This window comes from Rattus norvegicus, chromosome 6 (assembly GCF_036323735.1).
Source record: "Rattus norvegicus strain BN/NHsdMcwi chromosome 6, GRCr8, whole genome shotgun sequence".
Taxonomy (NCBI): Eukaryota; Metazoa; Chordata; class Mammalia; order Rodentia; family Muridae; genus Rattus; species Rattus norvegicus.
In genome coordinates, this window is record NC_086024.1 from 10,037,929 (window position 1) to 10,065,334 (window position 27,406).

Genomic DNA, 27,406 nt, shown 5'->3' on the forward strand with positions numbered 1-27,406 from the left:
TTCTAACCTGCCGGAGCTAAGTCATAATAATTGCGACAATAGCTCAGACTTATTTAACACTTCTTATTTTCCAGAAACAGGGCTATGTAAACCATCAGTCATGGTTTCTAAACTCTTGTCTCTATACTGCGGAGGTTAGTCCTAAGGAACTCCCTCCTATTTTTCAAGAGCTAATTCTCGTGTATAAATCACTCGGGTTTTAATAGTACACTATAGAATGCCCAGATATAAACATGAACACATCTGACTCAAATGACCATGAACTAGCTGTCTAGGCACAAGATCCTGTAACCAGTAGGGAAACTTCTCAATTTGTCTTAGGAAGGCAGAATCTGTCTACTACAGAAAACATTCCTTCCTATGCTTATAATGATTAGTCACCAAGACCCTTTGATTAAACAAACCCACACCACACGTGACAATGTAACATAACATCTGCAATGTGTCAGCAGCCATCTAGCTTTTCAGGTCACAAAGTATCAAAGAAGATAAGACAACTGCTTTTCTATTTTCACATTCCTCTGTCAGAAAACTTAATTAGTTTGTGTGTAACATCATCTTAGAAAATATTGTGATGGGAGAGTAGCCAGATTCAATGCTGAACAGTTGCAGACCAGACCTCCACTCTCAGAATCTATGGTTGGTGGTTTCCAAGTGCCAGCAATTCTAACTTCAGAGGATGCAATGTCCTCGGCTGGCCTCCACTGCTGGCTCCATGTCCACATACACATAAAACAAATGATACCATATTGACCTGAATGGAATAACATTTCAATAAGTGACATAGGAATAGACTATTGGGGAATCATAACTCAAATATTTCTGAAAGAATCACATACTGTCTTCATGGAAAATGTTGCGGTTGGAGAAGATGAACATGTCCTATGTGCTGGAAGCCATGAGCTACAATCACATGCTTATGAATCACCTGCCTTTCCAGTTTGAGAATAATTTTTTACATTCTTTTCTCTGGAGGCTTTCTCAAGGTTATCCTATGTTGCAACTCAAAGAAAATCTGTATAGCAAGTTAAGTGGAAAGGGCCTGTAAAGCTTTGGAGGGGAAAGCTGTTAATAGTTTGAATTGGCCTGAGTGAGGCATGCGTTTAAACACTTAGTGCCCACAAAGAATGCTGGGCATGACCATCCACAGACCTGTAATCCTCTGTGTTATGGTGGGATACCTACAGCAGAATTATGGGGGTTGTTGGCTGCCAGACAAACTTCAGGTTCAACAAGAGGCTGTGGAGGTAAAGGATTTATATAAGGAGTGGTAGAGAAAGGCAGTCAATGTCCTCCTCTGGCCTCTGTGCATGCACGTGTGCACACACATGCGTACACACCATACTCATACACAGTACATGCTCTCAGTGTGTAGGGAAGTGTTGGGGCAGAGGCAATGATCCTCACTGGGCTCTGACACACTGATATGTTGCTGGTATGAAGGATGATACCAAATTAGCCAGGAAAACTGCCTTCTGAACATCCTGTTTTAAAGGTAGCCTTGGATGGTTTCACAATTTCTCCTGGGAATATTGTTTATATTGAATAGAATTGTTCCATGTCCCCGATTAGTGAACAATCCAAAAATTAGAACGGATGAAAGTGAGAGACAGGTCTGGCAAGGTGCGCGCATAGAGGAAAGGCCACAGCCTGGTAACAGGAATAAATAAAATATCACATACTCGTAGGAAAAGTTCTGTAACAGATTCGATCCACTGACACATGTGCATAAAGGTAGGCTCACCAATAAATCTCTGAGGTCACAATAGAAAGCAATTAGGGAAAACCTCCCCAGCTCTCTTGTGCTCTCTAGTTGGTCATTTATGGGCCTTGCACCAACTGCTGACTGCTCTGACGGCTAACTAACAGCTATGGGTGATTTTGGTGAATGCCATTCTCTAGCATTTCTTAAAGGCTTTACAAAAACATTCATTAAAACGGGAATAGTTTTTAAAGGTGTATCATGTATTAGAAAAAGTAGGTAATGATTCCTTTTGCTATTTTCATGATTCTCATGTCCAAAAATGAACCTAAAAGTGACAGGAGGAAGTCCCTAACTGGATGGAAAGCCTGCAGATCAGGACCTGCACCCAAGTCCTGCACTGAGCACTGCAGTTATTAGCACTGGTCATCTGACACATGCCCGAATTTACCAGGGTGTTTCCTCACTTTAACAGAGGAGAACTCAGAATTCTTGGTGCAGTCAGCAGTTGAGGAAAGTGGAAGGGATGCTCCTTATGTTTTAAGTGTGTGCACCTTTTGGTGCTGCTTATCACTGGAGTGCTTAAAGAGAATTGTGAATCCATCCTTTCTGAAGGAAAGTTTGTACCCAAATGTTACTTAGAGAGTCCAGTGCTAGGAATTATTCTTCCTTCCCATCTTCCATGAAGACAAAGGAAGTTATGTGCCAGTTTGAGACCCAGGAACATCTATGCAATTCATGCCCAGTGGCATCTCCATGTACCCACGGCCATGCTAGTCAGTAGTACTGCCTGGGCTCAGATCATTTCATGCTCATAGAACTTCTGCATAATCAGCAAAAATAACGTTTCTTTTACACATGAAAAAACCTGGAGAACTTAGGAGAGTTGCTTAGGGTTACAAAATTGGTAAGTAACAGACAAAGCTGGAATTTAAGAGTAGTCATTTCAGCTCCAATGCAAATATAGTCCTTCTCTGTTTATGGTAGAAAGAGCAAGCTTCCTGTAGAGGACAGGCACATGGTACCTTCCCTGTTGGACTTAAGAATTTAACAACGAAGACTGATCTGGTCACTTAGCACTTTTCTCAGGTTCACTGGGTTCACTCAGGTTCACCCTTCCATCTTCGAAATCATCTTTGAGAACAAATCAAAACAGAAACTCCCCCCGTACACACACTATTCTAGTTATTGTGTTCATTAGGGGCAAATTATCCTGATTCACTGAGCAGAACATAGCAATTTAACTGCGGAATTACACCTACAAAACACCTTCCTTCTGCCAGGGTTGGGTTGTAACAGAACAGGTAGATTGTCTCATGTATCAAAAATTCATTATCACGAGAACATTTCTAAATAATGACGGATTAGAGTATCTTGTAGTAATGATAACTGTAAGAGAAGATAAATGGATACATACATACACATAGATAGATAGATAGATAGATAGATAGATAGATGATAGATGATAGATACATAGATAGATAGATAGATAGATAATAGATAGATATATAGATAGATAGATAGATAGATAGATAGATAGATAGATAGATAGATAGATAGATAGATAGATAGATAGATAGATAGATAAAAAAGGCCAACAGTCAGACAGATAGACAGACAGACAGGTTAGACCTAGCTACTGTGATATATTAGTAAGACTCAAACAGGACTGTTGGGTTGGCTTTTTTTCGGCTACGTGAGGTCTTCTTTTCCCCTGAGGTGGCCACATTAGCAGTCGGGACACTACAAATTAAATAGAAAGAGCAAAGGTGAAAGAAAGAGGGAACGAGTGAGTTAATATCAGCACTATTTATTCATTCTAAAGTGAGTGGACCTCAGCTGCTTTAAAATGGTGATGGGAGGAGTTGGAGTTACAGCTCAGCAGTAAAGTGTGCTCATTTCTCTTCCAGAGCAACTCAGGTCAGCTCCCAGCACCCATTCAGCACCTAGTAACTGTCTGCTAAATGCAGTTCAGGGATCTGATGCCCTCTTCTGTCATTGTGAGCACATGGTTCACAGACAAGTGTAGGTAAATCACCTGTTCATAGGATAAAAATAAAGGGCAAAATATTTTTTTCAATGGTAAAGGGAAAGCCGTCATTTGCTAAGGAAATTAACATGGCCATGCCTCTACCTTTGCCAAGTGATGATTTATCACAGATCATAGAGCAGCTTTTCCCATACAGCACCATATTTGAAATCTTTTTATTTGTGCAAAACTTTTAGTTGCTTGAACTATATCAGGTATCATGTATAGTTTCATTAATGGACTTAATTTCTGTATGAAATCACATATTTTTATACAAGCTGAAATCATGTTTGATTCGGATATCTGTGTCCTGTTGCTACCAGGCACCAGAAAAGCAACCTTCAATGTGTGAATTGGTTACCTAATCCATAAAATGACAGATGTTCACTCCAAACGGAAAAGAAATAACTGCAGGTTCCATGGCTGTGTGTAAATACGTGAAGCCATGTAAAAATCTGCCATTATTTCCACTATAGAACTCTTTGGTACTCAAAGCTATTCAATAAATTACTAAGGATGAATGAATTAATAAATGAGGAAATGTTCAGGAGAGTCAAAGGGAAAACCTGCAGGACTACACTTGACTCTGCATTTACTTTCTGGTCTGAAGTTGATGGCTGGTGTCAGCCAGTCCTTGCCTCCATACAATTTTCATCTCAGAAAGAAAATAAAACTTTCAAAAGAGAGTTGGGCTTTGAAGGAAACCAGGTAGGCATAGTTTCCATGCAATTAAATAAAGCTTTATACAATATAGAACTATTGCGATTCAGTGAGTAGGAGACAGGAGTAGCTAATGCAGAATGACTATAAAACAAAGTTGGAGTATGATCTTCCCCCACCCACAGGCCTTTCCCGTGTAGGCTTATCTCCGTGTTTTCCTGAAGGGGAAGGATGCTTCCCAAAAGTGGCCATAGCAACTGAGTGCAGGACATTTTTGCCTTTGCTCCCTTTTAACCTTTACTCATTCTTCTTCCTACTAAACATAGCACCAGGGTCTTTTTTATTTTTCTCTGCCCCAAATTCCCACCATCAGGTATTGTGAGAAATCCAGCCATGAACTTTCCTTGTCATTGCTAGCGATATTATAAGAGAAATAAAATCTTTGAAAGGTGTGATTTTTTTAACCTCAATTCTTATCTCTAGGTCTTAGGGGATACAGTTCTAGAAAAGAATCTATACTTTCTCACTCTTATTTTGAGATTATCACAAATGAGCAATGGTGACAAATACAGCTTATCACAAAAAGACTTGTTGTGAAATTAAGGTGGGCAAAAAGATGCTTACTGTAACGATAGCAGAAATTCAAATAACATGTGTAATACTTCTTATAGCTTTGATCTCAAGATGAAATACTCACTGTTTGCAGTGAGTATTATTTGTTCATAACATGGTCATTTTCATAAAATGCTTTATATATGTAAGTGCTTAAAGAAAATATGCCACAATCTTAAGGAGTCATATGATTTTAAGCTAATCCTATTCACTGAGACATATGCTTAAATACAGATATAAACTCTTTGTGTTTGAAACAGAATAAAACATCATCTAAGCAGTTTCCAAAATTTTGATTTCAGGGTAATTTGGAAAGGCATGCCCTCCTATTTTAATGTAAATAAAACTTATGTCCAATGTCCCATAAGAATTTAATAGCAGATTTTAAAGTAATTACATCAAATACGCCACAGGGTGTGTCTATTATAGCTATAGATGCAGCCACTATCACATGGAGCACTGGGGCAGAGATCACCCTGAGAATCTTTTTCTCTCTGTTTCTGTCTCTCTATGTCTTTCTCTATGTGTCTGTCTTCATCTTTTTCTGTCTCCCTCTCTCCATCTCTCTGTTCCTCTCTGTCTACGTCTCTGTCTCTGTCTCTCCATCTCCCCTTCTCTCTTTATATCCCCTTATTACTGCTGATGATTGAGCCCCTCTTGCTTTCTGTTTTGTAAGTGTTGTAGGTACCACACAGAGGAAAGCAACATTTAAATCTGCATCCTTGCTTGTAATAAGTTGTTATATGCAGTGAGTAGGATTTGGGGTGTCAGTATCTCTGAATCTATGTGCTTACTCATGTAAGAAAATAATGCCTTGTTGTCTGGCATTAATTAGAGCATCTTACCTCCTTGATTAATTATTAAACTCTCATATGTGTACTAAATAAGCCATGCTTCCAGTGAATTCTATCATGGGGAAAAGGAAGCGTCCCCAGCGAGCAGCCTTGAGTGAAGAGTCAACTGAAATGAAGGATAAAGGCTCTGTTCAACCGACAGGACAGGAGAATGCTGGGGTGAAAAGAGTACAGTCAATGAAGTAGATGCTTGCTTACCTTCTCCAACCCTCTTCAGAACTGCCGTTACTGTCATGTGAGAAGCAAAGGAGGCACCTTATCAATCATAATACAACTTAGTTAACTCCGGATGTTGTCAAGGTGACAAGGAACAAAATCAGGAGTATGTGAAGTCTGCATTGTGGGCACTTCCCTGCTCTCCAAAATATTTCTCACATAGAACTTGATTCCCACAACATACCCATGACATAGGGAAATATTATTATCATCTTTGTTTGCTCTTTGTTTAGTTTTCATTCTTTGAAGGAGTCTAGGCTATTCTCAAATAGCCTCAAACCTCAGCCTCCCCAGTGTGGGATCACCAGCATAAATGGCTGTACCTTGGTTAACTAGGGGAATTAGTATAATTCATATATAAAATACTTACATATGTAAGTTCACCCATGCATGTACCATGTATGTATAATGTATATGTGTGTGTGTGTGTATGTGTGTTGTAATTTAGAATACAAGAAGCAATTCAAGATGATGGACATTGTGTATAAGCCCAGAATTAAGATTTGATTTCTCAATTAGGACGTAGCTAATATCGATCAACACTGTACAGTGCTTCTCAGATTTTCTAATCCTGTAACCATTTGATACAGTTCCTCATGTTGTGATGGTTACCCACACCCATAAACTTATTTTAATTACCATTTCATACCTGTAATTTTGCTACCATTATGAATCACAATATAAATATTCATGATATGCAGGACTCCTGATATGTGACTCCTGGGAAAGGGTTGTTTGGCCCCCAAAAATGTCACAACCCATAAATTGAGAACTGCTGACCTGTATTAGGAAATAAAACTGGAGCACCACCTCACGCCAGCACTGGCCCTGGAGGGCCATATTACACCAGCGCGGTGTCTTCATCTCGGTCAGTTGGACTCAGCGGACTCTCTGGCCAGAGCTCTTGACGTGTCTCCACCTGACTGGCTAAGTTCCCTTGGCGGATCGTTGCCACGCTGCCCCATCTTGCAGTTAGCTGTCACAAATCCCTGTACCCAGCAAAATCAAAACTCTAGAGGCTTGTAATTAATTGATCTGATTCATATCAATAAATTCTCACCCCACAAAACACCCACACAATAAACTCAGAGCCAATTGATATTGATAGAAACTGCCCACCTAGGTAAGACAAATTGACTGTTTAAAGCAACATGGATCTTGGTTCATTCTCTTCATCTTCCTTATTCTCTCTGCTCTGTACCCTCTGTCCCATCTCTAAAACTCTCAGCCCACCTTTCTTTATCACTGCCCAATCACAGGCTATGCCTTATCTTGTGCCTGCCCTCACCTGCTTACAGACGGCAATCCACATTTCCCCCTTTTTGTCCAGTTAAAAGGCTCTTTTCTCTCAGATATAAATTGAGCGCAACTATTACCATTCTGTAAGTAACAGGTACAATGTACACCTAACATCCAGTTTATCATTTTTGTCATTTAAGTAGAACACTTCTGTTATCTATCCTAACATAAGAAAGGCCTAAAATCTATATACTATGTGCTGGCTAGCTTCTATACTATCTGAAAACTATCAAATCAAATATGTTTTCTCAATGTTAAATAGCCTGGGTGGGCTATGAGACTGTAATTAGACTTCAACTCCATCAGAAATCCAAGAGCTACTAATATTAACCGAAAATAAAGGAAGCCTAACACAGCTTCTATAACTCAGACAAGTTGTAGAGACAGCTGCCTATTCATACAGTTCCATTAGCAACAAGTTGACGCATCGGTTTTCAGCCTTCTGGCCCAGTATCCTCTGAAAGACCATGTGAAACAGGAGTTATCAAGGACTAGCTAATTCTGTCTCGGCCGAACTAAGCTGTCCTATCCCGTGACTTGCGTTCTCTCATGAACAGTACAGGTCTGTAGAAGAAATAGGCAACGTCTTCCCGGTGGCTACCTTGGCGCAGTGTACAGATCCTCACCTGGAGGGAGATGCTCAGTTTCTTCTTTGAACCCATGAAAGAGCAGCTGTTAGGAGCAGATAGGTCTCAACAAATGATAAATAACATTAAATGTTGCAGTTTGTGGATTTTTGACATTTTTGAAAACTCTCTATGAAAAGCATTTCTCAACTATTAAGCCTTGACTACTCTCAGCCATCCTAATTGAATTATCTCAAAAAACACCTTTTTAATGAACTCAGAACCATGAGTTTGCTATCTGGCTCTTAACTCATATTGCTTAATCATCTAAAAACAGCTTGTAATGGCATTCATAGAAGGACTGGGTCCAAGCCTTGCACTTTTAAAATTTTTGTAGCAATAGAGGAAATTCATGTCAATGCAAACACTGATTCTGTATCAAACAAATTCTGTACCAGGGTGAGAAATAACTTTAACTTAATAACAATTATAAGGATTTTTACCAAATGTGATTATGACTGCGCAATTAGTTTCAGCTAATTCCTCCCTGTTAGATTATGACTATTTCTAAATTCCCCAGAAAGACAATCTTACAATAACTACCTCCAGCCTCTGAAAATTTAGGAAACCAGGGCACTGACTCCTCAATAACTTCTTTAAGCTCTACATGGGCATTGAGATATTTTTGCGGGTACCATCAGGAAAATGGGGGAGCTCTTTGGCCTTAAAAAGGCCACACCAATGATTTTATAGTGTCCGATGTCAGTCCTGACTGGATCCAGCTGAAAGTCCCTGAGATCAGGATTTCAAGCAGGGCAGTTCAGCATGTCTGACGATGAGACTCCCAAAGCTGTACATTCTGTAATACATAAATCTCACAACAACATTTAAGTATCATCAAGATATCTGTATGGATTGTGTCAGTCTGTGTAGTGTGTACAGACTGGTTAGGATGAAATTGTCTTTTTTTATTCTCTTGAATATAGTTCTTCCGGGGGTCTCCCTCTATCAAATCTGATCCATATTCTGATCTGGAAGATATCCAGAGTCCAATCGCCTTTTCTAAAAACGCAAAGACAAAACCTTTCCCCCCAAATCAGCATAGTAGATATTAAACTTAGGTGTTTCAGCTGTGCCACGTCTAGCATTGATATTTTTCGCCCCTTGGTGTCATTTTCTTTCTGTTTGGCCCCATATAAAGACAGTAGGCCAGCTGTGTGTGAGTCTCCTCGCCTATGTAGCTGTTTCTCTGAATGAATGTGCTGGCTCCTTCTTCACACTGTGATATTTCTTGCTTTCTTCCACATTTTCACTTACTATAAATTAATGTTATCATGCATCTCTGAAAGATATATCGTATCATGTAGAAAACAAGGGTTGGTATGGGTCTATGCATGTATACATACGTTTATGTATACATACGTTTATGTATACATGCATGGATCCATGGTTGGATGGATAGATATCTCAAGTAAATGATATTCACAATTTGTTGAGGATGTAGATAATTTCATTAGACGTGTAATTGTAGTTGTGTTTTATTATTTTTCTAGCCCCTGTATTTCTCAAATACACGAGGAAACATTCACCTTACGTGAATGGTTCCAAACTCAGTCTCACTGCAAAAAAATCAGTGAACACTTAGTGAATCGTGATTTCCTTCCTCGACCTGTTACACGTCAACAATGAACACGAGGGTCTTGGAATCCTGCTGATTGAAGCTATTCACCGCTGGCATGCTACAGTCATAAATTATGGTTGGGCCTCATTGCCAATAAGGATTTTCAGTTTAACCCGTGTGACTAATTAGTCCATTCAGTCTCAATAGCTGGAAAGAGATTCATTTTAACACCATTAAAAAGCCTGGATTTGCATTTGTAAACATCTGTCAGTATTTAATTTGGGAATGGCCGAAATCATTTCAAAAACTTGATTTGTCCAAAACCAGAGCAAGCAGAGTGAGGACATTCGACTGCCTTGTTCTCTCGGTTCCCTTTCAGCTCTTGGCTTTACCACCTATAGTATTTGGAGGTCTTACACCTCCAAATTCTGATTATTGCCAACAGATTTTTGAGATGTTCTTCCAGAAGTTTAAACTTTAAGCTGATTCCCCAGAGTTGCTTTGGCGAAAATTGGAAATTCAGTATGAGAATAAAAGCCAACCGTAGTTCAAAGAAATTGTAAAAGAGACATGCTGTTTTATTTAAAAGTGAGAATTCAGTTTCATGTTTTCTTATACCACATTTCTTTCTTGAATGTTTTATTGTGTTATATAAATAAGCTGAAAGAACATTGCTTTTAATTAGACATGTTCTCTCTCTTTTCCTGAAAATGCATTCATCTACAACATTATGCACATGTTTCTACATATTGTGAGTTTGGCTTGTTAAGCTAACTAGAGTCAAATGTACACAGAACTGAGTTTAAGTGAGTAAGTCTCTTTACCATGCTGGAGTCTTGCTATGCAATCCCACTCTCGCTGTTCTAAAATCACTGCATACATTTTAAGCAGCTGAAAAATTTTTGAAGAAAATTGAATAGCTTTCAAGTCTGTCTTTTCCCCAAGCAGAGAGATGATTTATGGTCACTTTTTGTAATAGCCTTGGGCGTCAATTGGGAAAGAACATTAAAGAAATGTGAAAGCTGGCTGTTTTCAGGGATGTATAAGCTTTGCCCTAAATATTCATGAGTGCCAAAGCTCACACATTAAAATGGGGTAAATGATTTTACAGATGTGTGAGTATACAGATGTGTGAGTATACAGTTGCGTGAGTATACAGATGTGTGAGTTGCTGCTCTTGGGTTGCTTCAGCAAGTGCTTAGCTCTGGAACTCCAATAACAGCTCTTCCAGCCACATTCCTCATAAGCTATACGTATATCTGTATATTATCATTTATAATGCTTATTATTCAACTTTTTCAGTTAAGAAAGAACATTTACACAGCTTTAGGATCAGTGAAGGGTTGTAATTGCACAGCTTGAGTTGCCCTTTGCCTCACGACTCTTGTTTGTTGTTTTGCTTGATGTTTCTTGTATGTGTCCCTTTACTGACAGGGGTTAATATTCAGCACAGCCATGGACCACGAAAGTGACATCCAGAAATGTCTTTGTTCTTGGCAGGGACATAAAATTTATTCATTCATTATATATATATACATACACACACACACCACACACACACACACATACACACACACACACACACACACACACACACACACACACACACACACATTTAACCACAAAGACACTTGAGTGGTATTTTTTTAATGTAAGTAGTGTATTTACTGCAAATGATGAGTGAGGAAAGACTCCTTGTGAGAAGGGGAATGTTGTTATAGTTTATAGACTATCAAGTAGTCTCCCCTGATATCATTATGAGATAAACCGCAATAACAGCTTCTGACTACAATCTCTCCTAATCCTATACATTAGGGTTCAGATACAGGACATGATGCATCAATTTTCATCCCTTTTTTCACGCATCCTATATTGCTTGTCTAAAGGTATGGAGACTTTATTGTGTAGACATCTGAAATGGAAATAGACGCTTGCTATGCTCAGGCACAGATGCAGCTCTATTAGGGAACATCAAAGTGGTTCTTTGACCTGTGAGTGTTTAAACGTACAGTTAGAGACAGGAGACAGTTATCTAAATGGACTGCTTCACAAAGTTAATGCTTTTGCTTGATAACCATTTTGTCTCTTACAGTGGGCTGTCTCTGTGTTAAAAGGGTTATAAAAATCAAGCCAAGTCTGCTAAAGAAGAGAATCGATTAATGAGACATAGTTGAGATTTTTTAAATACCACATGCTCAACTGTAAGTCACAGACAGGCAGCTCCAAGCAGAGTGAATCAAATTTCAATTACGTAGCTTTGGTTAGAATATTGTTAGGTTAAATCCCCTCCTGGATGAAATTTTATTTTTTTCCCCTCCTTGAACTGCCTCTTAATATTTTTACCTTCTTTGAGCTGCCTCTGGGTTTTTCACACCATAGAGATTTCAGCCATGACACCTATTAATTTGAGAATTTTACTCACAAAAGTGTCACTTGTTTTTAACTTTAGTGGAAAAATGCACACATCACAATCAAGGATATATATGTATGTAATGCATATATGTGTGTATATATGTATATATATGCATTATAGCAGGAAATTACATTAAAACCTAAAGGATAGTTTTATAGATGAGTTATATTTCTCTGGTGATTTATTTTATCTTAAAAGTGCTAAATAAAACACTTATATGACTTTATTATTTTACTTACTAGTGTTTTATGAAAAGTTACAACACTTCTGCTTAAAGCGGAATGATCCCTAGAGAAAATGCCTTTAAGTAGGTTGGTTTGCATTACCTAAGCAACTACCCTGAATAAAATATTTTCTAATGACATGTACATATGTGACCATAAATTCTTTTTAACAATCAACCCTCCTCATTTATTCTTGATGTTTGTCTAAGTCACACTTTGAACTGAGACTGTAAAAGTTGGAAGTGTAAAAACTACCTAATGTAACTCTCAAATTTGAATATAATTACAAACATAAATCTCCTAGTTGGACACTTTATTATTTATAAATACAGTTCAATATTATTTAATTGAAACAGCTCCTCTTTCATGAAATATTAGAGCTAGTGTTGATAATGTTGAAAGTTTTCATTAACAATTACAAAGTGACCATAATCCAAGTACTCTCCATGTGTTGATTTATTCCTTATGAATAATGCTCATTATTGCTAAGATAAGGAAAACAGAGCATCCTGGTGATTCCATTTCAGTGCCAGAGCTCCAGAGCTCAGCACCTTTGACGAATCTCGCTGAATGAGTCATAGAGAATATTTTAGGCTGTTTCACAACACTCTGGGTGACGATAACAGCTTCCTGTTAGCTGTTAGCCATAGGAAAAGGTCCACTCTCTGCTCTGGGATATGATGGATTCATTGGTCTGAAGGACCCCTAATTTAATCTCATGTGACCCAGATGGGTGAAATGCTGCAAAATGAACTCATGCCGGAAGCCAGATAGGTCTTTGGTGAACATCTCTCATTTAAATGAGAATGAAGTGCTGTGCACACCCTGGGCTGATAGCTTTCTCTCTGAACAACTATGCTTCTGGAAAATCTAGCATTTTAAGTTTCCGTCTTGAAAATGACACCAGGAGATTACATGAATCTAGAAACACTTTAAGAAGAATTAAGAGCAAAAAGCCAAAATGAACCCACATCTACATGCTGCCTAACGGCTCATGTTAATTTTAAAGTACATTGGAGATAGATTGACTTTTAAGCCTGTTGTTTGTCATTAAAGTGCCCCTGCTTCTTGTCTCCAGATTTCTTTTAGTTTCTTTTCTTGTGTTTTTTTTTATTTACATTTCAAATGTTATTCCCTTTCTCGGTTTCCTGTCCATAAACTTCCTATTCCACCCCCTCCCCGCCACTTCTTCTGTGAGGGTGTTTACTCACCCATCTTCCCACCCTTCCTGCCTCCACTCCATTCCCCCTCTCCCAACATTCACTTACACTGTAGGGTCCACCCTTGGCAGGACCACAGGCTTCTCCTCACATTGGTGCCCCACAAGGCCATCCTCTGCTACATGTGCAGCTGGAGCCATGGGTCTGTCCATGTGTACACTTTGGGTAGTGGTTTAGTCCCTGGGAGCTCTGGTTGGTTGGTATTGTTGTTCTTATGGGGCTGTAAAACCCTTTAGCTCCTTCAGTCTTTTCTCTAACTCCTCCAATGGGGACCCCAGTTCTCAGTTCAATGTTTGGCTGTGAGCATCCACCACTGTATTTGTCACACTCTGGCAGAGCCTCTCAGGAGACAGCTATATCAGGCTTCTGTCAGCATGTACCTCTTGTCATCTCCAATAATGACTGGGTTTGGTGGCTGGATGTATATGGGTCGGATCCCCAGATGGGGCAGGTTCTTAATGCCCATTCCTTCAGTCTCTTCTCCAAACTTTTTGTCCGTATTCCCTCCTATGAATATGTTCCCCCTCTATGAAGGACTGAAGCATCCACACTTTGGTCATCCTTCTTCTTGAGCTTCATGTGGTCTGTGGGTTGTATCATTGGGTAATCTGAGCTTTGGAGCTAATATCCACTTATCAGTGAGTGCATTCCATGTATGTTTTTCTGTGATTGGATTCCCTCACTCAGGGTGATATTTTCTAGTTCCATCAATTTGCCATTTGCTTCTTGTCTCCAGTTTTCTTAAAAATCGTTTTAAATCTTTATTTCTGGCAATATTGTGGCTTTCTATTGACTTTAGCTCTTGGATGTTATTCTAATTCCTGTTAAACAGCTGAATCATTTTTCTCTCAAGCATCTTCTGAATAGCCCAGATCTATGGAATCTCTGCAAATACAATAGCATCTCCTTCTTGCACCACGGATTTGATGCTTTCCTTTAGCGTTAGCCAAATCCGACGTAAACCTTCACAAATTCCGTGCAATAACTCCTCTGAGTTTATTACCGCTCATAAGTGGCAGTAAAGAACAACCTTTGATGCTTGTCACTGTGTTGATTATGTGACTAACTGCTAGGATTTACACACTTTGACTTTTATTACAGTGGCAGTTATCTTTTTGGCTGTAAGTTCATTGAAGCAACTATAATGTCACAGAGGAAATGGTCACCTCCCCCCAGCCTACTCTGCACACACTTTTTACTTATGATGAAACCTTGAGGATGGAAAGAACAACATGGAAATAGCTTCTACTATCTGAACATTGCAAAAATGATAAAATTTTAAAAATTGAAAGTACATTTTCACTGTGTCTGCTTCATTTCTGCACCTAGAAAACAACATATCTAATTTTCTATGTAATCTGTGTTCCCCAGTGATGACAAAGTACATGTGGAATTTTTATCGAGCTACCTGTTCACAGATGTTAAAAAAGCTATGTCTGTTCTGCTTCAGGAAGCGAAGCACAAGTACTGCATAAAGCCTACTGGTGCATACATTGTAGCTCTCCGGGCTGTAATCAATCTCAATTTGGCTGTTTCTGCCAGGTTGCTTTGAACATCTGCAGCCTCACACTGCAGCTGGATGGTTGGGTGTGTACCAACTGTGGATCACTATTTCTATACCCGAGTGCAAAATAAGTTGTAATCCAGATCTCACAATCATGGAGATGTTTCTATGAGAGATCTAAAATATGTTTTCTCAGTGTCCTATGTCTCGAGGAAGGAACACAATAAATTTGGTTTCTCAATCTATAATGTAAACACAGACTGTGTTTCACTTGTAAATGAAATGGAACATACCACTAAGGAGACTTTTAATTAACCTATTGACTGTGATTCCCTTACAGACCACGGATGATATCCTTGTGGCCTCGGCAGAGTGTCCCAGCGACGATGAGGACATTGACCCCTGTGAGCCGAGCTCAGGTGGGTTAGGTTAGTCAATTTTTTTCTTACTTCCTTGCCTTTACTGTAAATCTTTGTTGCATGTTATAGTTCTTAGAAGAGATGCCCACTTATGTGAGGAGAGGTACCTTAGGCTACCTCAATACAAAATGGTACATTATCCAGTGGGCTTTTATTTTGACTTGAGGGTAATATATGCTGATAATCTTGGAGGTAGAGGCAGGAGGATAAGGATTTCAAAGTCACCTTAGACTGCATAGTGAAATGAAGTCCAAATAGACTATAGAAAATTCTGTCGCAAAACATTAAAAATCAAGCAATCAATTACAAACAAAACATGATCTAGTGAGCTTTTGCCTTTCAGTAATAAATTTTTTCTCACTCTAAAAACTGTAAAACAAATACAAAAACAAACAAAATTATTTCGCTGGATGGTGGTGCCACAAACATTTAATGCCAGTACTTTGGAGGCAGAGGCCGGTGGATCTCTTTGAGTTCAAGTCCAGCCTGATCTACAGTATGAGTTTAGGACAGCCAGTACACAGAGAAACCCTGTCTTGAAAAACAGAAACAAAGAAACAGAAAAGCTATTTTAGATAAGGCAGTGAGTAAGAAAGTTGTACAGTAAGAATTTACTGTTCACATTCCAGTAGCTCTGTGGGTCACTTTTGCACACAGTATATAGTAGGCTTTCCCTGTCATCATTTGCAGTGAAACTAGAAAGCTAAAAATATATATAGTCAGTTGTGAGGAATCACATGACCTTTGCACTGACAAGCTTTCCCATGATTGAGTCTGCTGGAAAGTTACCTAAAGTGATATATTTCCAAATTTGGGATGTTGAAGTATTGTGACAATAAGCAAAACAAACAGGAGCTATTGTCCTTGACAGATTTTAAAAAAGAGATGTTTGAATCTTGCTGTGTTTCTCAAAGGTTCATGTCACATTTTGCCCATAAAAAGTTCTAGTTTCTCGATTGTGATGCGTTTGAAACTCATCTGATGAGGACAACATATCACTTCTGTTCCTGCACAGTCCTTGTGCTGTTCCCAGCAGGTGGTGGAGCCTAATAATGAATGAATCACAGCCCGTTCCCATCGATCACTTATACTTGTAGATTTATGCCTATTCGTTCAATGGAAGTACTGTAGGAGATGTGACCTTCATAGATCTTACCTGGATTCCCAGAAGAACATGAGAACATGTCTCAATAAAATAAACTTGGATTCTCTTGTTTCATATATATATATATATATACATATATATATGTATGTATATATATATGAATAATCATTTTTAAATATGAACTATTTTGCGATGCATAGGCTGTGACTCTGCTTGATCAATACATGTTGCCACCACTAGCCGCACATGCTTAGGAACAGCTGCCAGTGAGGGGGAAATGGGCCACAGCCGTCCTCAGTGCCGCTGTAGCTGGAGATGGTCTGACTTGCCTCAACTGTCCTTAGCAGATTACTTCCCACAGGACTCTCAGCCCCAGGATAATCTGTTACATGTAACGCTTCTATCTCTGGTGACCATCGACTCAACTCTATCTGCCTGATCTGGATTACCCAATCAGGTCATTATCCTGGGCCGCACAGTAAAGATCCTGCCTTCACCTTAAGTGCCCAGTAAATTGAGTGTGAGGACTTTAATTACACTTGAAATTGATGCTTTGTCTTTCTTCTTAAGTAAAATGCTCCAATTACTCCAGCATTGCTTATAGGACCATTAAACACTCCTTAGCAACTACTCTATGGTGTCTGTATTCCTCTAGGTACAGTGGACCTAAGAGATAGAATACTGGAAAAATGGGAAATAACCCTGTAATCTTCCCCTTCTCCTCTGCGTTTAGTTCAGATGTGTGTTTGAGTGTTTGTGATTCTGAGTTTGTGAATATAGTGCAGGTACCTGAGGACATAGGAAGTATCAGATCTCCTGTGACAGAGCTGGAGGCCACTGTGCATCGCCCTACACAGATGCTATGAACTCTGCAAGAGCAGCACGTCTTCTTAACCACTGTGCCCATCCTCTAGCTCTTAATCTTTCTTTATCTGATTTTTACTGCTATATTAAAGGTTCAAAATAATAGGAAGCACATAGCATCTTGTCAACATCTGTGTTCCAGATGTTCTTGCTGCTCTTTCTTCCTTACTGAATTCATGACTATCTTGAGTACTTGCCTATTAGGAGTTTGCCAATGTATATCTGCAACCTCACCCCTAAGAGGGCAACAGTATGGAGCAGGAACATGTGAAAGTGCACACCCCTGACGTACATTTTCTACAAGTTTATGTACTTTTCTAATGCACTGTCTCCTGCACAAACCAAGATATACAACTACGGATTCTGTCCAATAATGATCACGTGTGTGTTTCTTTGTATGTGTTTGTGTGTATTTGGTATGTGTGTGTGTGTGTATGTGTGTGTGTGTTTACTTGCCCATGGAAAACAGAGGAAGATAGTAGGTATGCCACTCTATACTCTGTCATTTTCTGCCTTATTTCAATGGGACATGTTTTCTCACTGAACTTGGAGTTTGCTGTCATTTTGTCTATACTGGCTGGTTGAGGAGTTCTCAGGGCCTGCCTGTCTCTCTTCCCCAAGGCCATTTTATAATTTTTCTGAAACAGAAAACACACACACACACACACACACACACACACACACACACGCACGCACACATGCACACAGACCCTGACTTGTTTAGATCAGGCTTGCTTAGAATACACAAAAATCTGTCTGTCTCTATGTCTAGTTTTGAGACTGAAGTGTAAGTCTCCATCCCAGTGGTCAGGGCTTCTATTTTAATGTCGGTCCTAGGGATTTGACCTGGGGTCCTCATGCTGGTACAACATGCTCTCTGATTCAATGAACGATCTCCGCTACCTTTACTTACACTTTCTTGCACAGTCTGGATTATTTAACTTCCTACCTGGCCATATTTCTTCCCTTAGTCCTTAGGTTTCTGCTCCTCAGGTCTTGTTAGAGTAGGTAGGGATAGCAAGAAATAACAAAAATGATACACCATCCCACACTACACCCTGCTCCGGGCACCAGCCAATCACATGTACCAGCGGGGTATTCTCATCCAGGCAGACTCCCTGACCCTTTGCCACCCGACTCGCTATGATCCCATGGTGAGTCGCTGCCACTCCAGCCCCATGTAGCAACTGCCCATCTCACAGCTGTCACCCATCCCTGTAACCGGGCAAAATCAAAACCCTAGAAGCTTGTAATTTATCAATCAGATGTATATCAGTAAATTCTCACCCCACAAAACATCCACACAATAAACTCAGAGCAATTCATATTGATATAAACTGTGCACCTAGATAAGACAAACTGTCCTGTAACTATCCATTCCTTGTAAGATATCCATAGCTACCTGTGGCTATTGAAAGTCACACAGATCTGGGCTTTCCTCCTCTTCCTCCATCTTCCTACCTTCTTCCCTCTCTACTGTCTCTCCTGTCTCTCAAAAAACTATCAGTCAGCCTCCTTTTCTACTGTCCAATCAAAGGCTCTTCTTGCCTCATCTTCCACCTGCCCTCACCTGCCTACAGACAGCAATCTACGGGTAGGCACTTCAGAGTGTGGACTGCCACGTTTGTAGGATCACTGGCTGGCATCTGTTCTGGTGACCTCCGCTGTCCTGCAATCTTTGGGTATTGCATTTTACATATAAAATGGTTTTCAACACTTACCTTCCTATTCAAATTTCTGATTTTCTTCCTGGTTCTTCTTTAATATTACATGAGATTTTGTGCCTGTAGCAATAGTGTATAATGGCATCAGTTAGAATTTTCAGTTTATATTTATCTTCTTTCCAGGTATTATTTAAGAAAAGTCATCTGTTTTCTTGACCTTGCTTGACTCTGAATATTGTTCCCTCTGAGAGCCTGCTTCGACAGACTCTTAAAACAAACATACCATTTCCTTATATCTCTCTTCCTGTTGTTGTCCTTATATTAATGCAAAATAATGTTGGTGGTAATTGTCCCTGCTGATATCATGAGATTTTGGTTATTGTCAGACATGCCTAGGTAAAAATCCTTTCACACATAAGCAAGTCAACCTTTGGGTAAGCAGGCCTTTAGAACACAACACATCATGGTAGATTTCAGAGATAAAGTCCTGTCCAACATTCATCAATTATCCCCCTAAGGTAGTGGAAGGAGCAGTCTCAAGAGCGCCACAGTTAGCTACCACACAAGTTGCCTGGGTATTTTACTCTCCCTGAATATTTATATGTGAACATTTTCTTATCAGATAGACCATCAACATACATACACTTTCAAAAAAGCATTTCCCATTGAAATTGTGACATTTTTAATATTCAGGCTTCCTTCTTAAAGATGCCAAAAAACAAACATAGAAAGCAATGTAGGCTCTTCTTCACCATCAGCAAATTACAGCTTTTATTAAGTGTTGGATAGATGAGAAGTTCTATGTGACTCCACTCAGTACTCTTAATGAAGAGGATGGTGTGTGTGTAGTTATTAATCTCATCATTGTTCAAGTGTGACCGAGCTCTAACGTGCATCCACATGTGTGCCACCTTGGGAGTGAGGACAGGACACATGACTCATGTTGTTTTAGACTTGGATTTCTTTTTGAGAGGACTATTTGTCTTTCTACTTAGAAGCCACCATACATTTTGTACTTTTTTCTTATTCTTTCTTCTTTTTTTCTGATTTTAAAATCCTTCATCTAAGGCATTAATATATGACCTGTTTTTGATTTATAGTTTTTTTTTGGGGGGTGGCATTTCAAGCACTAAAGGTGAATGTATTTAAGATAATTATTGCAGTGCCTAGAATAACCGAGCACAAATGGCAGCTTTTCTTTTTTTTCCAATTCATTTCTATAAAAGTAATATCCATGCTGTTTTTTTCCCCTTTACATAATGCTGTTACTTTTTCTGGCTGAAACGGATGGGCAAGTGATGAAGCCACTCGGACCTCCTGATGAGAGCAGAGCATGTTGAAACTAGATCGGGGACAACCCCCTGGGAAGGAACACATGGAACGCAATTACAGTTGATTCCAGCCACACTGTCCTGCGTGGTTAGAATTGCATGATAGCTTCCCGCTGCTGGTACAGCCATGGTTTAGAATACAATAGAAGGACAGGGAGGACAACTGACAGAATCGTCTCCTCAAGCTGAAACCTTATGTTTCCACTGGTCACAGACCATCAATGTCCAAAAAATGCCCTCTTTATATGCAAGGACAATGACCTTGGGATTCCTTTGAAAACAATGAACAGAAATCTGCTCGTACCTATTGTGCTTTCCCCTCATCCAAGACATGTGTGTGTTCGAATGGATAGGTCTGGCAGGAATTACGTTGAGGGCAATGACGTGTTCTGGTGTGTGTTTTCCAGTGTTCCCTGTTAGTTTTATTACACTGTAAGTGTGCAACTGTCTCCTGACTCTTTTACAAGCAAATGCATTTGTGAAATGGATTTTTCTGACACTTGTTTTTTAATTTCAAATGTGCTTAGTAAGCAAGCCCACTTCAGTTCTCAGATCATGTCCATCCATGTTCATTTTGTGCCCCCTGTTGAACAGAATACTTTCTCCATATTCATGGGTGAAGTCTAGAAGTGTGATTTCCATAATGATACTTAAGACCTTCAGGGAAAATGATGATCCGTTTTGGTATGGAAGCTTCCTAGTGAATAACTTCCATTTAATCCAGTGAAAACAGACTTAGCTTCCTCCTTCCTCCAATGTACTCAGAAAATCCTCTTACATTTACAATGGTGAGGATAGTGTGTCAGATCTCTTTGTTTTTAAGGATGGATAGCTGGTTAAGCACTGGAAGACTTCTCAACTAACTGGACACTTCTTGCTGGACACAGTGGAAAGCCCCTACATGAAATTAGTCAGGAGATCTCTCTCTCTCTCTCTCTCTCTCTCTCTCTCTCTCTCTCTCTCTCTCAATGTGTATGTGTGTGTGTGTGTGTGTGTGTGTGTGCTTGTCTGTCTGTGTCCCGTGTCTGTGTGAATGCATCTGTGTCTGTGTGCCCACATGCATGTGCATGTGTGAATGATTTTTTTATAGTTTGAGACAGTGGAGATGATCTGCCAGCTCAACAACTGTAAACAGACTTTGTTTGGACATCAGCTACATTTCAGAGACAGGTCACAGATGTTTGAGTAATTATAGTGTCTTTTAGATTTGGTGAAGACTCATCACTGCTTATAGTCCTTACAAATACTTGTTGGGGAGATTTGGAGAGAGTTACTTAGGTAAAACTTTCTCTTTGACGATTCTAGTTGAGAGAAAGTGGGCTTTTGGTTTCTTGAAATGTAGGTTGTACCTGCAAAATGTAGGAACCTCGCAAATACAGAATAGCTTTTAAAATGTTCATTTCAATAATTCTCTGGGATAAATTTAAATTTGATGGCAAAAGTTCCTTTACATGCATTACTATTCATTAGTGAAAATTTGCTACAATTACTATGCAATTTAGAGTGGCTTTCCAGTATGCTATTTTGAGAAAAAAATCAAAGAATTTCTATTGAACTGATCCCATTAACCATTAGGAATAAAAATATGTATATTGAACAAGCTGCTTCTTTTCATTAAATAAGTAATCTCAATCATTTAAAGGAATATATCATTTATTCAACCATATTTTTGAGCCTGATTAGAAGATAATTTTGTTCTTCACTTAAATGTAGGTTATTTATTATGTAATTATTCAAAAGTGAGTCTAATTAGCCAATAATAGCCAACACATTGCTGTTAAAATGGAGAATTTTGAGCTACAGCCAGAAAAATGGAATAAAAATGTTCCATTTTCAGGAACATGAGAGCATCTCCTGAGTAACAAGGCCCAGTCAGTGTGGAGGTCCTGGCATCATGCAGGGTGGGTAGCTCAGGTTGGCACTGATGAATGAATGTATTACTAGCATTCAGTATCCTGGCTTACGACTGTTTTTTTGTTTGGATGACTTTTCTGTTTTTACTATATATAAATTTAATTCTCCAGCATACTAGGGTAAATCTAAATGGAATATGGTCACCGTAGAAGAAAAGAATATATGTATATGTATATGTATATTAATCTCTTTCCCTTTTTCCTTCTTTCCCTCTTTTCTTTCTGCATTCCCTTCACTGTCTACCCACCTCTCTCTCACTTCCCTGGTCTGGGCACAGTCTGCAGCCCCCTCTCTTACTTTTGGCAACTATACTACCTCTAAGCTGACCCCTGCCCCTTTCCATCCCCCCTTTTCTAAACTAGTATGTTGGAAAGAAATTTATATTAAAGGAAGTTAAACAGCAAGGAAACCTTATTTCAAATTATTGTAACAGGTAAGTGTTAGATTTCTGCCTGAGCAGACAGTCCAGGTAAACTTCAACTGCAGGGTAAACTCAAGCTGACAGGGGTTACAGGAGACATTGTCAAGAAACATATAAAAACTGTCAACCAACACATGATTAGCTGCTTGTATAATTACCAGATACACTAGCATTAACTTTGCTTACACTTGAAAATTCTATATCTATATCTATCTATACATATATATACATATCTATCTATACATATATATATACATATATATATGTATATATATATATATACACCAATACGGTGACTAACTAAACAAAAATATATGTTCACTAAGGGCCCCAGAATAAGTTTTTAAGCACCATATATATGTCCAGCATAAAAACATCAATAACTTCTTTTATATCACTTCATTTAAAAATGTTAAATTGCCACAAAGTCTTCCTGAAGTATAGCATGCATCTTGTGCTTTGGAAGGAGAAAATGCCATGCATCGCCATACTCTAAAAGCTTACCAACCATGAAAGGGGAAGTATAATGTATTCAGAAAAATATAGTCTGAGTCTGTCTCTCCTAAAAATCTAAATCCCTAAAAGAAAGAAGCTGTGTTCTATGGTAATTTGTCGAGTCCCTATTTTGATAACGAGGTTTGTTTCCTGTGGAGTTTCTTGGTACTTTATTAATTCCATGTCCTCAGATGTTCTGAGGGGTAAGCCGGCATATTCTGACTTCTGCTCCACAGGGCGTGCTGCCTCCATGACGAGCAGTATGCTTTCTTGTCAACAGCTCATCTGCTCCTAAGAGCAGCAAATGTTACCTTTGGCATCAGCTCACAGGTCTCCTCCCTACACACTGACACGTTAATGAGGTCACTGTCACCATTATTAGATCAGTCACACGCTGTGATACAAGCCTGGGAGTGATAACAAAACAAGAAAGGCTTTGCTCAATTGTCCAGGTTAAAAAATGTATTGAAAATACCAGCACAACAATGAAGCACATTAAAAAATAATAATAGACATTTTTTAAACAAGAAAGACAAATATGAATTGTGTGTATCTGGAAGTTTTGGAAGCTTTTGTTTCATTGAGTGAACCTGGAAAATCTGGGTATCTGAGTTCAGATCTAAGTTCTTCCACTGGATGTGCAATCAAAAGCAGTCACTGAGCCTGTGCACCTGACTCTTAGGACCTGCAAAATGGCATGGATGATATTCAGTATGGTCCATTATAACAGTAAGACTGTGAAGGGCTCACTGTAGTCTGGTAAAGGTAAGCATTGACAGAAAATTGCTGTTGTTAGAACCAGCAAATAAGCAGTACATAAAAAATTGATCAAAATAATCAAATAAGCAAAAACAATAGCAAAAGGAGTAAATCATATAATCAATCAAAATAAATCTACTTTCCCAACATAAAAGAAACGTTAGCAGCGGGTACTTTAGTATCTAGCAAGATATTTTTATAAAGCACTTCTAAAGTTCGCCATTATCCAGCTCTTGCTTAGGAACCACTACAACTCAGTAAGACAAGTTCTGTACCTCAGCTTAATAGTTCTGCTGCAATGGGGAAAATGTGCACATTATGAGGAATAAAAAATTTCTAGGGTTTTGCCCTAAAAAGCTTTGAGACAGACAGTGACTAATCTTTCCTGCTTTTTCTTCCTAATAACATTCAGATACAGTACACCTTACTGATCACCTCCACCCACCCAAGATTCAACTTCTGCCACTGTAATGGATTCCTTGTCTGACATATGTTCCCACCCTAGTCCTGGTAGGCCCCTCAGTGATACATTGCATGTGGTATCTAATTTTTCACCTTGGCTATTACACTTTAACCAAACAGGAATATGCGAATTTCCCAATAAAAGAAAATTGAGCCAATAGCTCTATGACTGGAATATATAGAGATGCCACCTATGTCCCAAAGGTGAATACATCCAGGTCTAAATCCGGAGACCTGCACTCTATTCTAGTACCCAGGAAGCCTGTGGCTTCAAAGATTGCTCTATAGACACCCTAGGCAGGAAGCGGGACACTTCAGACTCTATGTGCACTCACAAGAGATACTCTCCCTGGATTTCACTCAGATTATATCATGGACTTTTGGATCAGGAGAGAAAAGAGAGGGGAAAGTTTTAAAAAGAAATTCTTAATCCTAATCAAAAGAGTTCTTACTTCCAAGAAAGTAGGTCCCATGAGATAAACAAAGAAAAGTCATAAATAATTGTTTTCTGAATATCTAAACATACAGGCTATCAAAATAAAAATACGAAAGATGGGGTAGGGCTGGAGAGACGGCTTAGTGGTTAAGAGCACTGACTGCTCTTCCAGAGGTTCTGAGTTCAAATCCCAGCAACCACATGGTGGCTCACAACCATCTGTAATGGGATCTGATGTCCCCTTCTGGTGTGTCTGAAGACAGCTACAGTGTACTTATATATAATAAATAAATCTTTAAAAAAAAGAAAGAAAGATGGGGTAATTCACTCCAGTAATAATGGCCAAGGAATGCTGATCTATTAAAGATAGGATGTTTCTCAGTTAATCAAACTCATGCCCCACACGGAGTGCTACAGTAACTAGTTTGAAACAACACAGCCCCAAAATAGGTGGCCATTTTGCCACCTAACTTCATAAAGCCTCAATTCACAGAGGGGCAGGGCTCACAACCAACAGCCTCCACAGAGAAAATGTCTCTGATCATCACAGCTACAGCCAAGCAAACCATGGACAGTGCTGTCTACAACAACTTGTCCAGTTGTTGGGACAACTGCTGGAGAAGCACCTTTTGTAAGAAAGACATGGAGAAAATAATTAGGCTATCGTGCTTTTATAAAGACCTTCACTCAGTGAGCAGCAGTTGGCCACTTCCTATCTTGCCTGCTCCGAATCTCATAGTGCCCCTTGGTGCTATGCGATTCAAGGGTCACCATCATCTTCTCAGGAAGAAACATAGAATTGGCCAAGGCTAATGTGTGGCCCAGCAATGTTAGGTTGAGCACATGTTTCAGACTAGAAATTAATACTTAATCCAGTAATCTCTATGTGAACCATTCATTGGTCATGCAAAACTCCAGCAGCAAAGGACAGGTAGACCACTCAAGGAGAAGATGTGACGAGGGGAGACAGCAGCACGCAGCTGCTTAGGGCAGGTGCCTGCTGCTATGTGTAAGAACTGCTCAAGTACAAAATGACAACAGATTACTCTGCAATCATGTGTGTAGATGCATTAGACAGAAGAAAGTGTAATAGTCACAGACCTCAGGCTTAGCAAGCCTAAATTACCTAAGCTGTTTGAAACCATTTCCTTTCCTTTAACGCCCATAGCCGCAGAGCTCTGGCATGTGGGAAATAAATCCGATAATATGTACAGAGATCACAGCAGAGGGCCTCGTTAGCAATAACTAGGAAAGGCAAAAGTTGTTTGCTTAGTAAAATAGGAAAATAAGTTCGGGTTTTACAGTGAATCAAGTATGATTGGAGCAGCATCAAGCATCCGCTAATGATTAAGTAGCATTAGAAACATCTACCACGGATGCTACTGAGGGGAAGATAAGAGGCTTTTGCTGTTACTGCATATTTATGTAAAGTACATCTGAGGTTTGGGCAAATAGTCCACGGAGGTTTTTTGAAATTCCCTACTTATAAAAATCATGTAAAATGAAATGTCAGCTGTCATATTCTATCAGGGAGCAGGGAGAAGTGTCACAGTATCCACACAACCAAGCGCATGTGCTCGCGTCCACAGTTCCCTGCACTCTATCTGTGATCATGGCACCCTATGTCGACCTATGACCTGGTCCTTCGTACATTCGTGGCTCCAGGCCTTGGGATTTGCAGGATCCTTTGCTTTTTGCATGTGATAATTATTTCTAAGTCCATGGACTTCTGGGTGTTGTAGGAAGAGAGATCATTTTGCTATGAAGAAGTAAAGAAGAAATCAGAAATAAAAAGTATTGTCTATATCGTAATAGCTTGGTTCTGTCACTTTGTACTTTTGAAATGTCACCCATCTTGGTGAAAATCATATGTAAACACTCCAGGCACCTTGGACTGCTGTGCTCGGCTACCATGTGCTATGTGCTCTACGTTTAGGACAGTTAGTCCAATACCACCTGCTTACCACTCCCATCCCAGCAGCAACAGGTCTGAGAAGAACTCTGAAAGCTTCCACAATTGCCCGGCCGCCTGGATAAGCACTACTCACAGTGTGCTACCAACTACTTAGTCACAACCCCCCACATGTCACATGCCGTGGCTCTAAATGGTTAAGTGGACATGCTAACGTAATCAACTTTGAAGCATAAACAAGAGGAAGTATAAACAACGCAGTGTGATGTTCGTGTGAATGAAGATTGACCCCAGCTCTTCCAACTGTCCACTTTCATACTAGGTAGTTTGGTTCTAGATGGATAGCGGGAAAAGTATACATAATAATAAGAAAGCTTTCTTATTATTGAATGTGGGTGCATGTGTGGACATATGTATGCCACAGCACACACAGCACACACAGAGGTCAAAGGACAACTGTGTACTTAGTTCTTTCCTGGTACACGGTTCATGCATGCCAAGCCTATTATCCACAGACCCATCTTACAAGTGTATATGCTGTGTTCAGAAGCACTCAGTGCTGTAATACCAGTTCTCAGGAGCTTGAGGCAAAGGATCATTACTTCAAGTGCAGTTTGAGCTACTGAGTGAGTTCCAGGTTAGTCAGAGTCTCCATGTATGCAAACATACTCACACACACACACACACACACACACACACAGTGA

General features: G+C 39.5%; 1 protein-coding gene across 50 annotated transcripts in view; it reads left to right on the forward strand.

The window, feature by feature from the left end:
- Nucleotides 1-27,406, forward strand: part of Nrxn1 (neurexin 1) — a 1,146,022-nt gene that overhangs the window by 1,106,569 nt on the left and 12,047 nt on the right. For 31 of the 50 annotated variants that reach the window (XM_063262405.1, XM_063262423.1, XM_063262410.1 and 28 more), the window contains one exon: nucleotides 15,261-15,348. In XM_063262405.1, the coding sequence (XP_063118475.1) occupies nucleotides 15,261-15,348 (88 nt within the window). The remainder of the gene's footprint in view (nucleotides 1-15,260; nucleotides 15,349-27,406) is intronic. The other 19 variants (XM_063262407.1, XM_063262425.1, XM_063262413.1 and 16 more) reach the window with 1 other exon arrangement.